The sequence below is a fragment of the Coregonus lavaretus genome (genome assembly GCF_964263955.1).
Source record: "Coregonus lavaretus genome assembly, chromosome: 29".
Lineage (NCBI taxonomy): Eukaryota > Metazoa > Chordata > Actinopteri > Salmoniformes > Salmonidae > Coregonus > Coregonus lavaretus.
The window spans coordinates 27,854,024-27,868,846 of record NC_140016.1 but is presented as its reverse complement, the minus strand read 5'-3'; the positions used below and the strand labels follow the sequence as shown (position 1 = coordinate 27,868,846).

The window sequence follows — 14,823 nt, the reverse complement described above, 5'->3', positions numbered from 1 at the left end:
ACACTAAGTTGACTGTGCCTTTCAACAGCTTGGAAAATTCCAGAAAATGATGTCATGGCTTTAGAAGCTTCTGATAGGCTAATTGACATCATTTGAGTCAATTGGAGGTGTACCTGTGGATGTATTTCAAGGCCTACCTTCAAACTCAGTGCCTCTTTGCTTGACATCATGGGAAAATCAAAAGAAATCAGCCAAGACCTCAGAAAATAAATGGTAGACCTCCACAAGTCTGGTTCATCCTTGGGAGCAATTTCCAAACGCCTGAAGGTACCACGTTCATCTGTACAAACAATAGTACGCAAGTATAAACACCATGGGACCACGCAGCTGTCATACCGCTCAGGAAGGAGACATGTTCTGTCTCCTAGAGCTGAACGTACTTTGGTGCAAAAAGTGCAAATCAATCCCAGAACAACAGCAAAGGACCTTGTGAAGATGCTGGAGGAAAAGTATCTATATCCACAGTAAAACGAGTCCTATATCGACATTACCTGAAAGGCCGCTCAGGAAGGAAGAAGCCACTGCTCCAAAACCGCCATAAAAAAGCCAGACTACGGTTTGCAACTGCACATGGGGAAAAATATCGTACTTTTTGGAGAAATGTCCTCTGGTCTGATTAAACAAAAATAGAACTTTTTGGCCATAATGACCATCGTTATGTTTGGAGGAAAAAGGGGAGAGCTTGCAAGGTGAAGAATACCATCCCAACCGTGAATCACGGAGTAGGCAGCATCATGCTGTGGGGGTGCTTTGCTGCAGGAGGGACTGGTGCACTTCACAAAATAGATGGCATCATGAGGAAGGAAAATTATGTGGATATATTGAAGCAACATCTCAAGACATCAGTCAGGAAGTTAAAGCTTGGTCGCAAATTGGTCTTCCAAATGGACAATGACCCCAAACATACTTCCAAAGTTGTGGCAAAATGGCTTAAGGACAACAAAGTCAAGGTATTGTAGTGGCCATCACAAAGCCCTGACCTCAATCCTATAGAAAATTTGTGGGCAGAACTGAAAAAGTGTGTGCGAGCAAGCAGGCCTACAAACCTGACTCAGTTACACCAGCTCTGTCAGGAGGAATGGGCCAAAATTCACCCAATTTATTATGGGAAGCTTGTGGAAGGCTACCCGAAACGTTTGACACAAGTTAAACAATTTAAAGAAAATGCTACCAAATACTAATTGAGTGTATGTAAACTTCTGACCCACTGGGAATGTGATGAAAGAAATAAAAGCTGAAATAAATCATTCTCTCTACTATTATTCTGACATTTCACATTCTTAAAATAAAGTGGTGATCCTAACTGACCTAAAACAGGGAATGGGTATTAGGATTAAATGTCAGGAATTGTGAAAACCTGAGTTTAAATGTATTTGACTAAGGTGTATGTAAACTTCCGACTTCAACTGTATGTCACCAATGCAGGACCAAGCCAAAATAAGAAGGGAGGGAGAGAGAAAGAGATATAGTGAGACAGGGTAAGAAGAGGACCAATGCTTGGGTAAGTAAAAACAAAATGGTGGGAGAAAGAAAGTGATACGGATAGAGCAAAAGGGTTACACACAAATAAACTCCAACTTTTGTGCATATCTCCCTTTGACATTAAAGCAGGATAGGTGGCCCCATACTCACCAAACACAGTCCTAGCTGGCACCGACTCTCTGTTCAGCCAGAAGGACACTTGGGAGAGGATGACGGTCATGATGCATGGTAGATAGGTCTGGATCACAAAGTAGCCAATCTTCCGCTTCAAATGGAAATGTGCCGTCATGACAGTGTATTCGCCTGTAGAAATGAAGAGTGCTTTATTAACTTATATTGTCCCAACTACAGTACCACTCTGAATTATAGCCATATTTTTTCAAGTACAATTCTATTAGTTTTTTCAACCAGTTCACATTTATCACTATGCGAATTCATAATAATATGGATGTGGATAGTTTCGGTTTAATATACAATGTAAAAAAAAAGATGCACTTTTCAGAGTTCAAACAAGGCCAATTGAATAAAGCATTGCACATTGTAACTGTATAACTGCGACTCAAAACTAAAGCGCTACCGAGGACATGAAATGATGCCAATGGCGCAACAGCATGCACGACTTGTAATGGGAGAATATCTAAAAAAGAACCCAAGATTAGAGATGAGTAGAGAAAGATGTGTGTTACCCATGGCAACAGAAGAGAGAAATACACTGCTCAAAAAAATTAAGGGAACACTTAAACAACACAATGTAACTCCAAGTCAATCACACTTCTGTGAAATCAAACTGTCCACTTAGGAAGCAACACTGATTGACAATACATTTCACATGCTGTTGTGCAAATGGAATAGACAACAGGTGGAAATTATAGGCAATTAGCAAGACAACCCCAATAAAGGACTGGTTTTGCAGGTGGTGACCACAGACCACTTCTCAGTTCCTATGCTTCCTGGCTGATGTTTTGGTCACTTTTGAATGCTGGCGGTGCTTTCACTCTAGTGGTAGCATGAGACGGAGTCTACAACCCACACAAGTGGCTCAGGTAGTGCAGCTCATCCAGGATGGCACATCAATGCGAGCTGTAGCAAAAAGGTTTGCTGTGTCTGTCAGCGAAGTGTCCAGAGCATGGAGGCGCTACCAGGAGACAGGCCAGTACATCAGGAGACGTGGAGGAGGCTGTAGGAGGGCAACAACCCAGCAGCAGGACTGCTACCTCCGCCTTTGTGCAAGGAGGAGCAGGATGAGCACTGCCAGAGCCCTGCAAAATGACCTCCAGCAGGCCACAAATGTGCATGTGTCTGCTCAAACGGTCAGAAACAGACTCCATGAGGGTGGTATGAGGGCCCGACGTCCACAGGTGGGGGTTGTGCTTACAGCCCAACACCGTGCAGGACGTTTGGCATTTGCCAGAGAACACCAAGATTGGCAAATTCGCCACTGGCACCCTGTGCTCTTCACAGATGAAAGCAGGTTCACACTGAGCATGTGACAGACGTGACAGAGTCTGGAGACGCCGTGGAGAACGTTCTGCTGCCTGCAACATCCTCCAGCATGACCGGTTTGGCGGTGGGTCAGTCATGGTGTGGGGTGGCATTTCTTTGGGGGGCCGCACAGCCCTCCATGTGCTCGCCAGAGGTAGCCTGACTGCCATTAGGTACCGAGATGAGATCCTCAGACCCCTTGTGAGACCATATGCTGGTGCGGTTGGCCCTGGGTTTCTCCTAATGCAAGACAATGCTAGACCTCATGTGGCTGGAGTGTGTCAGCAGTTCCTGCAAGAGGAAGGCATTGATGCTATGGACTGGCCCGCCCGTTCACCAGACCTGAATCCAATTGAGCACATCTGGGACATCATGTCTCGCTCCATCCACCAACGCCACGTTGCACCACAGACTGTCCAGGAGTTGGCGGATGCTTTAGTCCAGGTCTGGGAGGAGATCCCTCAGGAAACCATCCGCCACCTCATCAGGAGCATGCCCAGGTGTTGTAGGCAGGTCATACAGGCACGTGAAGGCCACACACACTACTGAGCCTCATTTTGACTTGTTTTAAGGACATTACATCAAAGTTGGATCAGCCTGTAGTGTGGTTTTCCACTTTAATTTTGAGTGTGACTCCAAATCCAGACCTCCATGGGTTGATAAATTTGATTTCCATTGATCATTTATGTGTGATTTTGTTGTCAGCACATTCAACTATGTAAAGAAAAAAGTATTTAATAAGATTATTGAATTCATTCAGATCTAGGATGTGTTATTTTAGTGTTCCCTTTTTGAGCAGTGTATATCTCATTTGTTTGCGATTCTGAAATGAAGATACTGCCACTTGGCAGAAGGAAACTCCTTTTCAGTAGACTGTAGAGCGGGATTCTTTTCTGGCTAATCCCAAAATATTTTGTATCCCTGTTATTCAAGAGCACTTGCAGTAATGCCTGCTTTCCACCCATTTAGAGGGAGTCTTAATGCTTTCCACAACAGGTGGAAAACGTGGGATCATATGGACACTGAGTGCTTGAGGATCTGGACTATGCAGATTATCTCGCTTTTCTTGCAGGTCGACATCAGGACGTGCAGGCAAAAACTCAGAGGTTGGTAGACCGCACAAATGGCAGGACTCAATATCAACATTCAAAAGACAAAAACCATGAGGATGAACACCGAAACCAACACACCAATCAACATCAACAACACTGCTTTGGAAGAGATGGACGGATGGCAATTCCATGAGCGATGTGACCACCATGTTAAGACCAGTATGGAGAGCTAAGAACATCAGCCTATCACTCAACATCTGCATCTTCAAAAGCAATGTCCTCAAGAGGTAGATGGAGGTATGGACATAACCCTCCTGACTCGGCCAGGGTTGGGAGTGCCAGAGACATGGATCTCACCCTTCACCCCTGGCTGAAGATGAAGACCACAGATTGGGCTGTTGCTCTTGTGTCCAATGGGGGTGGGTGGAGGTGTGTGGACCTAACTACCTGGCCTCAGCTTGGGGAGGCTATACAGAAGCACAGCCGAATGCTAAGATCCTGGGCCACTAAGGATGGGAAATACTGAAGATACTAATCTCTCCCTCCAATCCCGGTGGCGGCCTGGAGATGGTGGTGGTGAGGGACTCGCACTGTTCTAAAGCGGCAGATGGGAGGTGGCTAGCCTGCCCTCCCCTATAGCTTGTTAAGTCAGCCACATTTGATGGTGAATGGAGTAGACCAGGGATGCCTTCCCAGCAGATGAGCAATGCACTCTCATTACAGAATGAGGCAGGAGACATAGGGCAGTGCTGACGTACCCCTCTGTTGGTGTAAATGAAGATGGAGAGCCTGGTTCTAGATAGCTTCAGCCTCCTGTCGGGACTGATGACGCCAGCACACCCTCCCTCATTAATTCATTGAAATTTACAAGTATTAACTTGTAGTTATTTTGTCATTTCCTGCCCTCTCATTTGCTTTGGAAAACACCCCCCTGTCCTATCTGTGAGTCAATGTAAAAATACAACAAAATGAAGTGATTTGCTAAAAGTATTTTGCTGTTATGTTCGTGGCCCGATGCAAGATTTCCCTCGCACTCGAGTACAGCCAGTTTTGCCAAACGACCTAGTTTACTGCACCGGTAGACTACACACTGACACAGTACTAATGAATGATTAATTTAAACACAATCAGCAAATATGTAGGGGATAGTCAAACGAAGGGATTCAGCGAAGGGGGCTCCTCCGTATTTCACTTGGACAACGCTCCTATAATAATATAATATAATATGCCATTTAGCAGACGCTTTTATCCAAAGCGACTTACAGTCATGCGTGCATACATTTTTTTTTTTTGTGTATGGGTGGTCCCGGGGTTAGAACCCACTACCTTAGCGTTACAAGCGCCGTGCTCTACCAGCTGAGCTACAGAGGACCACCTCCTAGTGGCACTTAGTCCCAGGAATTCAATCTTTTAAGCACTGAACTTTCAGACCAGTGGCATATGACTGGATCATTTAGTTGAGATCGGAGGGCTTTCTCCTCAATGAAAACAGATTAGGAATTCCCATTGGATGTTGAAACGCCCAACAGTAATATTCTCTACATCGTTGGAATGTATACTTATGTGTAATAATGGATAGTGGCACTAAACCTGGGAGTGTGTGATGTCTAAGTGAAGGGGAAGAAGAAGGGGAAGGAAGGAGGAGGGGAAAGGAGGGATGACAGAGCAGGACAAGAGTTCAATCAACGCTGCATAGAACCACTGACCTGGTCATGAAGATCCTAAAGAGCGTTTCAAACATGTTATGACATGTGCGACGAGAGTGCTCCCCAGAAACACATGCGGAGACATGCAGAGGGGGCAGATACTAATCATTTACTACATTGGCCACCGTATTGATCCACTTGTCTGCCACAGTCATGGTGACAAGAAAATCCATGCCATGCAACATAGCTGGAGCACATCCCATATTCTCTGAGGTTTCTCTGATTTTCTCTGGGTTTCTCTGAGGTTTCTCTGGGTTTCTCTGGGTTTCACTGGGTTTCTCTGAGGTTTCTCTGAGGTTTCCCTGAGGTTTCTCTGGGTTTCTCTGTGTTTCTCTGGGTTTCTCTGAGGTTTCTCTGAGGTTTCCCTGAGGTTTCTCTGGGTTTCTCTGTGTTTCTCTGGGTTTCTCTGAGGTTTCTCTGAGGTTTCTCTGAGGTTTCTCTGGGTTTCTCTGTGTTTCTCTGGGTTTCTCTGAGGTTTCTCTGAGGTTTCTCTGAGGTTTCTCTGAGGTTTCTCTGAGGTTTCTATGTGGCTATAAATACTGTAACTATTATTCTCTATTTTCCTAGGAGCTTTTCACATTATTCAAAGCAGCCAACATCTCCCTAGTATACTTTGCTTTTATTCCAATGGTGGAGCTCAGTCAAGAAATGTAATGTAATAAAAAAAAGAATATAATTAAACGGTGCCTTCTGCTTTCCCTCAGTATTATACATACCCTACCTGTCAAAACACCTACTCATTCAAGGGTTTTGCTTTATTTTTTACTATCTTCTACATTGTAGAATAATAGTGAAGATATCAAAACTATGAAATAACAAATATGGAATCATGTAGTAACCAAGAAAGTGTTAACAAATCAAAATATATTTTATATTTGAGATTCTTCAAATAGCCACCCTTTGCCTTGATGACAGCTTTGCACACTCTTGACATTCTCTCAACCAGCTTCATGAGGTAGCCACCTGGAATCCATTTCAATTAACAGGTGTGCCTTCTTAAAAGTTAATTCGTGGAATTTCTTTCCTTCTTAATTCATTTGTGCCAATCAGTTGTGTTGTGACAAGGTAGGGGGGGTATACAGAAGATAGCCCTATTTGGTAAAAGACCAAGTCCATATTATGGCAAGAACAGCTCAAATAAGCAAAGAGAAACGACAGTCCATCATTACTTGAAGACATGAAGGTCAGTCAATACGGAACATTTCAATAACTTTGAACGTTTCTTCAAGTACAGTCGCAAAAACCATCAACCGCTATGATGAAACTGGCTCTCATGAGGACCGCGAAAGGAATGGAAGACCCAGAGTTACCTCTGCTGCAGAGGATAAGTTAATTAGAGTTACCAGCCTCAGAAATTGCAGCCCAAATAAATGCTTCACAGAGTTTGAGTTTGAGTTTGAGTTTATTTTTACAGGGACAGTGCACATTAATCAACGTTTCAGTAAAAGTGCCGGTTTTAGCCAGCCGGCTAATTTTCAACCGCAGTCCCTGGGCAGGTTATTAAAAACAATTACAATATAGACAATAACAACATAGAACAAGACATAGCATACAGACATAGCACCATAGGACAAACAAGACGTAGCATACAGACCGAGCAACATAGAACAAAAAGCAGCAAGACAAAATTCATAAAAGCAACAAAGTGTTTCCACACCTCACAAGTTACAGACAACAGACATGGAAAGCCGCAACACACAGCTAGGGACCATGTTCACAAATCTGATTGACCTTTAGCCATGTCTTCAAGCATTTTGTGAAAGTGTGATATGTGTTCAAGTAACAGACACATTTCAACATCAACTGTTCAGAGGAGACTGTGTGAATTAGGCCTTCATGGTTGAATTGCTGCAAAGAAACCACTACTAAATGACACCAATAAGAAGAAGAGACTTGCTTGGGCCAAGAAACACGAGCAATGGACATTAGACCGGTGGAAATGTGTCCTTTGGTCTGGAGTCCAAATTGGAGATTTATGGTTCCAACCGCCGTGTCTTTGTGAGACGCGGTGTGGGTGAACGGATGATCTCCGCATGTGTATTTCCCACCGTAAAGCATGGAGAACGAGGTGTTAGGGTGTGGGGGTGCTTTGCTGGTGTCTGTGATTTATTTAGAATTCAAGGCACACTTAACCAGCATGGCTACCACAGCATTCTGCAGCAATACGCCATCCCATCTGGTTTGGGCTTAATGGGACTATCATTTGTTTTTCAACAGGACAATGACACAACACACCTCCAGGCTGTATTTTACCAAGAAAGGGAGTGATGGAGTGCTGCTTCAGATGACCTGGCCTCCACAAACCCCCGACCTCAACCAAATTGAGATGGTTTGGATGAGTCTTACTGCAGAGTGAAGGAAAAGCAGCCAACAAGTGCTCAGCATATGTGGGAACTCCTTCAAGACTGTTGGAAAAGCATTCCAGGTGAAGCTGGTTGAGAGAATGCCAAGAGTGTGCAAAGCTGTCATCAAGGCAAAGGGTGGCTATTTGAACAATCTCAAATATAAAATATATTTTGATTTGTTTAACACTTTTTTGGTTACTACATGAGTCCATATGTGTTATTTCATACTTTTGATGTCTTCACTATTATTCTACAATGTAGTGTATTTTGTAACACAACTTAAATCAGATGAATAATTGCATTTCGAAAGGTCACAATGCTCAATGTTGACAAAGAACCTGTTCGCCATACAGCTAAACCGAGCTTGTCTGTCTTCTCGGTGGAGTGTATGTGTCACTGTCGGATGCCTCTCCTTACGCTAATGACTCCCCTCCAACCCCTTTGTTGAAACCTTTTCCCATCTGTTCCTATACACATACTTTTCCCTCCCTTTTTTACTGTGTGTATCCGAGGCCCAGAACACAGCATTTCATCCCCATTTATCGCTCTGGTGCACTTTTGTGAGACAAGGCTCCTCTTGTGTCTTACGACAGCTCCAAAATAAGACCAGCAGTACAGCTCAGGAATAAGAAGGCGGCCCTCCTTTCAGAACGAAGCTCCCCTGTGTGTCTGAGTGAATGGCAGCTCCTAGAGCTGTGCTTCTGCTTCCAACTGAATGTTGCAATTGGGCACAAAGCGCTCGCTTACTCTCCCTCACTCTCCCTCACTCTCCTCTCCAACCGACTGAGCAGAACAGGAGTTTTCCCCTCTTGCCTCCTGTAGGAGGCTGCGCACCTGTGTCAATGAAGCCTTTGTAGTCCGATTGGTCTAAAGTGGAGAGTCTCTTGTTTCAACAGTCAAAGCAGAATCGGTTGTTGTTTTGTCCAGTTGATTCCCTAGTCAGACTAAAATGTATTTTGGAGAGATTCTAGTCGAATAAGCTTATCAGACATGCAGTGCAGTTACTGTCTCTCCAGCTGAGAGGACTGTTTTAGTATGATAGACCTCGTAACAAGGACACGGACTAAACATTCTTTCAGCCTCTGTTATCCACTGGCTGGGTCAACAAATAGTGTTTCGCAACCTGGATTTCTAGTACTCTTGGTGAGACTTGGCCTATCCACAGTGGGCTCTTTGGAGGATTTCATAAGGATCGCCATCCCCATGAGCGTGCCACCCTCTTTCTGGCCATAGATGAGGCATGTGACGACATCATTGCAGACCAATGTCAAGCTTGGATTCGTCATGACAAAAGGTTTTTCCCACGGTGCATGAACAATGAGGACATTCACTGTGATGTGGATGATAATTTATGGCCAAATGATAAACATTGTTTGATTTTCATTTAATCTTTCATTTAATTTCTTACATTTGATTACAGACAGTACCCCTATGTTGCAATTATATCTTATTTTTTTTGCCTGAATGATTGTAGAGGATGTCTTCATTGATCACACCTTTGATTACACATTGGATAGATATTATGGAAATGATAGATTTTCTATACATTTTGTTGGGTAATGTAAGTGTATTGCCTAATGTGAAAACGGTGTAATTTACAGTACTGTAGCATATTATTTTAAGCACTTCTAAGGGTGATTTCAAACACGTACTATCTTGCATTGTTTGCTATTGGATTAACTTGTAGTTAAAACGACTAAATTGAAAAGATATCATTATGTTGTGTTTTGGTGATTAAACCAATGTTCTTATTACATTTCACAATAAGCTTATATTTTGAATCAATGGTTGTGTGGTGAGAGATGTTTACAATCCAAATGAATGCACAATGACAGGTTTTGAATGAAAGACTGGCTGCGTTACAAGTGTGACCAGTTTGGGGTTTTGTACTAAGGGTATGTACCACATATTTGTGAAAATAGTACCAAAGCAATAATAAAAAAAGGTAATATCCTGAGTATACCTGTGCTGGACTTGATGGTTTCTTGGCCCACTGTTTGGCCGAGCAGGTCGTACTGGTTCAAACGGGAGCTCTCTCCTTCCACCACCACCGAGTCGGCAGGCTTACTGGTCCAGACGTAAGTCACCTCTGACATTGTATAGGCATCTAAGATCACAAAGAGAGTGAGGGTAGCACCATCAGCGTGGCATGTGAAAATAGGGTAGTGATTCAATCTTATTCCTGATAATTCAAGAGAAGGGTGTCTATTAAGTCACCGAACTGTTTAAGGGTTGTATAATTTCCAACAAAAAATCTACTCCAGATGCTTATCTCAATGACTATGTTGTATATTTGGTTGTCATTACATTTTGTTTGGCAACTGAAAGAAAATGACAATTGCCTTAAGAAATAAACACCTAGTATAAATTAGATAGGATCCAAATCACACCATATTATATATATATATATATATATATATATATATATATATATATATATATATATATATATATATATATACAGTACCAGTCAAAAGTTTGGACACACCTACTCATTCAAGGGTTTTTCTTTATTTTTACAATTTTTTACATTGTAGAATAATAGTGAAGGCATCAAAACTATGAAATAACACATATGGAATCATTTAGTAACCAAAAAAGTGTTAAACAAATCAAAATATATTTTATATTTGAGATTCTTCAAATAGCCACCCTTTGCCTTGATGACAGCTTCGCACACTCTTGGCATTCTCTCAACAAGCTTCACCTGGAATGCTTTTCCAACAATCTTGAAGGAGTTCCCACATATGCTGAGCACTTGTTGGCTGATTTTCCTTCACTCTGCGGTCCGACTCATCCCAAACCATCTCAATTGGGTTGAGGTCGGGGGATTGTGGAGGCCTATGTCGGCCTTCCACATCTGCAGTGGAAAGTGGCAGAGCTACAGTGCTGTTTGGCAGACCAAGAGACATCCCAAAAATCGGTCTTCTCACAAAAACGTCTGCAGCGTCTGAAGTCGGTACCGCCGATTTGCCAACTTCTGTCTATAGCATCCATTATGGAAAGGGGAGACACTCACGAACACAATGGTGTTCTCTGTTTTGTTCTACGACCCCCACAAGTGTCACGGGACTCGTCTCAATGTAACCCAGTACTGGTTTCTAAAATGAATGGAAATATGGACATACACTTAAAAACCTTCCTTATGATTTATTTTGTGACTGTCTGTTTTGCCATTTATTAATGTGTTATTCAATGTGTTTCTATGGGCTACAGCAGTAAAAGCCTTATTCAATATTGTATCAAATATTTATTTTGATATTTTGTTATACCTGCAGTGTGCCTAAAATAAAAAATCTAATAGCTAAATGATCCATGGTATGACCATCTTAAAACAATTGCATCTGTTAGCTTAGTAGGGGATAATAGCCAAAAGTTTTATAGCCAGGGGATGGCTTGCAGTGTACTTCACAACATGCAATGTCACATATTGACTCACAGAGCATTTTATCGCTTTTAGGAGCTGAAGCATTTGGCCCCATTTGTTTTGTTTTGTTTATCGAAACAATTCAACACCCTCAGTGGTTATGGAATGGTTATTGCTGTAACTGGCAGAAGTTTGTAGCAGCAGAAACCGAGTCTATTCTTATCCTTGTGCCATTTCTGGTCTTGTATCCCCTATTTGTTTTGTTATGGTGTGGGATTGTATGCAGGGTTAAGGCTCACATCAAATGAAGTAAAGAAATTATATTCTGCCTCTTGGAAATTACAAAATGTGATGGTGTTGTTGACATGGAGGAGAGTGAGGATCAGCACTGAATGACACTGAATGACACCAAAAACAAAGTTCACATTCAAAGCTGGTGGCCGCAACTACATTTATTCTATTGATTAGACATTTTGCAGGATCAAATCTCTTGAGTGTCCAAATGAAAAACACTAAACAGAAAAAACAATACTTAGTAACAAGAATAATATGGCAAGTACTGTCTAATAATTATACAAATGAAATAATCATAATAAAAATTAAAATAAAGTTGTTATACAACTACAAATAGGCCTACAACTAATAACAATACTGCTACAACTACTTATACAACTAATAAAACGAAGTACTTATATACATATACTGTATACATACATACATACATAAATACATACATACAGTACCAGTCAAACGTTTGGACACACCTACTCATTCTTCTTTATTTTTTAAAACTATTTTCTACATTGTAGAATAATAGTGAAGACATCAAAAATATGAAATAATGCATATGGAATCATGTAGTAACCAAAACAGTGTTAAACAAATCAAAATACATTTTATATTTTAGATTCTTCAAAGTAGCCAACCTTTGCCTTGATGACAGCTTTGCACACTCTTGGCATTCTCTCAACCAGCTTCACCTGGAATGCTTTTCCAACAGTCTTGAAGGAGTTCCCACATATGCTGAGCACTTGTTGGCTGCCTTTCCTTCACTCTGCAGTCGAACTCATCCCAAACCATCTCAACTGGGTTGAGGTCGGGTGATTGTGGAGGCCAGGTCATCTGATGCAGCACTCCAGCACTCTCCTTCTTGGTCAAATAGCCCTTACACAGCCTGGAGGTGTGTTGTGTCATTGTCCTGTTGAAAAACAAATGATAGTCCCACTAAGCCCAAACCAGATGGGAATCGCTGCAGAATGCTGTGGTAGCCATGCTGGTTAAGTGTGCCTTGAATTCTAAATAAATCACTGACAGTGTCACCAGCAAAGCACCCCAACACCATCACCTCCTCCTCCATGCTTCACGGTGGGAACCACACATACAGAGATTATCTGTTCACCTACTCTGCGTCTCACAAAGACACGGCGGTTGGAACCAAAAATCTCACATTTGGACTCATCAGACCAAAGGACAGATTTCCACCGGTCTGATGTCCATTGCTCGTGTTTCTTGGCCCAATCAAGTCTCTTCTTCTTATTGGTGTCCTTTAGTAGTGGTTTCTTTGCAGCAATTCGACCATGAAGGCCTGATTCACGCAGTCTCCTCTGAACAGTTGATGTTGAGATGTGTCTGTTACTTGAACTCTTTGAAGTATTTATTTGGGCTGCAATCTGAGGTGCAGTTAACTCTAATGAATTTATCCTCTGCAACAGAGGTAACTCTGGGTCTTCCTTTCCTGTGGCGGTCCTCATGAGAGCCAGTTTCATCATAGCGCTTAATGGTTTTTGCAACTGCACTTGAAGAAACTTTCAAAGTTCTTGAAATGTTCCGTATTGACTGACCTTCATGTCTTAAAGTAATGATGGACTGTCGTTTCTCTTTGCTTATTAGAGCTGTTCTTGCGATAATATGGACTAGGCCTTTTACCAAATCTTCTGTATACCAACCCTACCTTGTCACAACACAACTGATTGGCTCAAACGCATTAAGAAGGAAATAAATTCCACAAATTAACTCATGAAGCTGGTTGAGAGAATGCCAAGAGTGTGCAAAGCTGTCATCAAGGCAAAGGGTGGCTACTTTGAAGAATCTCAAATTTAAATATATGTTGATTTGCTTAACACTTTTTTGGTTACTACATAATTCCATATGTGTTATTTCATAGTTTTGATGACTTCACTATTATTCTACAATGTAGAAAATAGTAAAAATAAAGAAAAACCCTGGAATGAGTAGGTGTGTCCAAACTTTTGACTGGTACTGTACATGCATACATACATACATACATACATGCCTTCAGAAAGTATTCATGCCCCTTGACTTACTCCACATTTTGTTGTGTTACAGCCTGGATTCAAAATTGATTAAATAGTTTTAAAAAATCCCACCCATCTACACACAATACCCCATAATGACAAAGTGAACATTTATTCAAAATGAAATCTCATTTACATAAGTATTCACAACCCTGAGTCACCACAAGTTCGAATCACCTTTGGCAGCGATTACAGCTGTGAGTCTTTCTGGGTAAGTCTCTAAGAGCTTTGCACACCTGGATTGTACAATATTTGCACATTATTATTTTTTTAATTCTTCAAGCTCTATCAAGTTGGTTGTTGATCATTGCTAGTCAGCCATTTTTAAGTCTTGCCATAGATTCAAGCCGATTTAAGTCAAAACTGTAACTAGGCCACTCAGGAACACTCAATGTTGTCTTGGTAAGCTACTCCATTGTATATTTGGCCATGTGTTTTAGGCTATTGCCCTGCTGAAAGGTGAATTTTTCTCCCAGTGTCTGTTGGAAAGCAGACTGAACCAGGTTTTCCTTTAGGATTGTGCCTGTGCTTAGCTCTATTTCATTTCATTTTATCCTAAAAAATGAATTAGTCTTTGCCGATGACAAGCATATCCATAACATGATGCAGCAACCACCATCATTGAAAATATGAAGAGTGATACTCAGTGATGTGTTGTGTTGGATTTGTCCCAAACATAACCTTTGTATTCAGGACATAAAGTTCATTTCTTTGCCACGTTTTTTGCAGTTTTACTTTAGTGCCTTATTGCAAACAGGATTCATGTTTTGGAATATTTATATTATGTACAGGCTTCCTTCTTTTCACTCGGTCATTTAGGTTAGTATTGTGAAGTAACTACAATGTCGTTGATCCATCCTCAGTTTTCTCCTATTACAGCCATTACACTCTGTAACTGTTTTAATGCCACCATCGGCCTCATGGTGAAATCCCTGAGTGGTTTCCTTTCTCTCCGGCAACTGAGTTAGGAAGGACGCCTGTATCTTTGTAGTGACTGGGTGTATTGATACACCATCCAAAGTGTAATTCATAACTTCACCATGCTCAAAAAGTTATTCAATGTCTGCTTCTTTT

The 14,823-nt window shown here is 41.7% G+C and overlaps 1 protein-coding gene across 1 annotated transcript in view; it reads right to left on the bottom strand.

The window, feature by feature from the left end:
• LOC311104793 (gamma-aminobutyric acid receptor subunit alpha-2-like) overlaps positions 1–14,823 on the bottom strand; it is a gene marked incomplete at both ends in the record, with an annotated part of 55,201 nt that overhangs the window by 16,756 nt on the left and 23,622 nt on the right. Inside the window, 2 exons of the mRNA XM_084146711.1 lie at positions 1,633–1,785; positions 10,031–10,174. Of these exons, the coding sequence (XP_084002837.1) occupies positions 1,633–1,785; positions 10,031–10,174 (297 nt within the window). The remainder of the gene's footprint in view (positions 1–1,632; positions 1,786–10,030; positions 10,175–14,823) is intronic.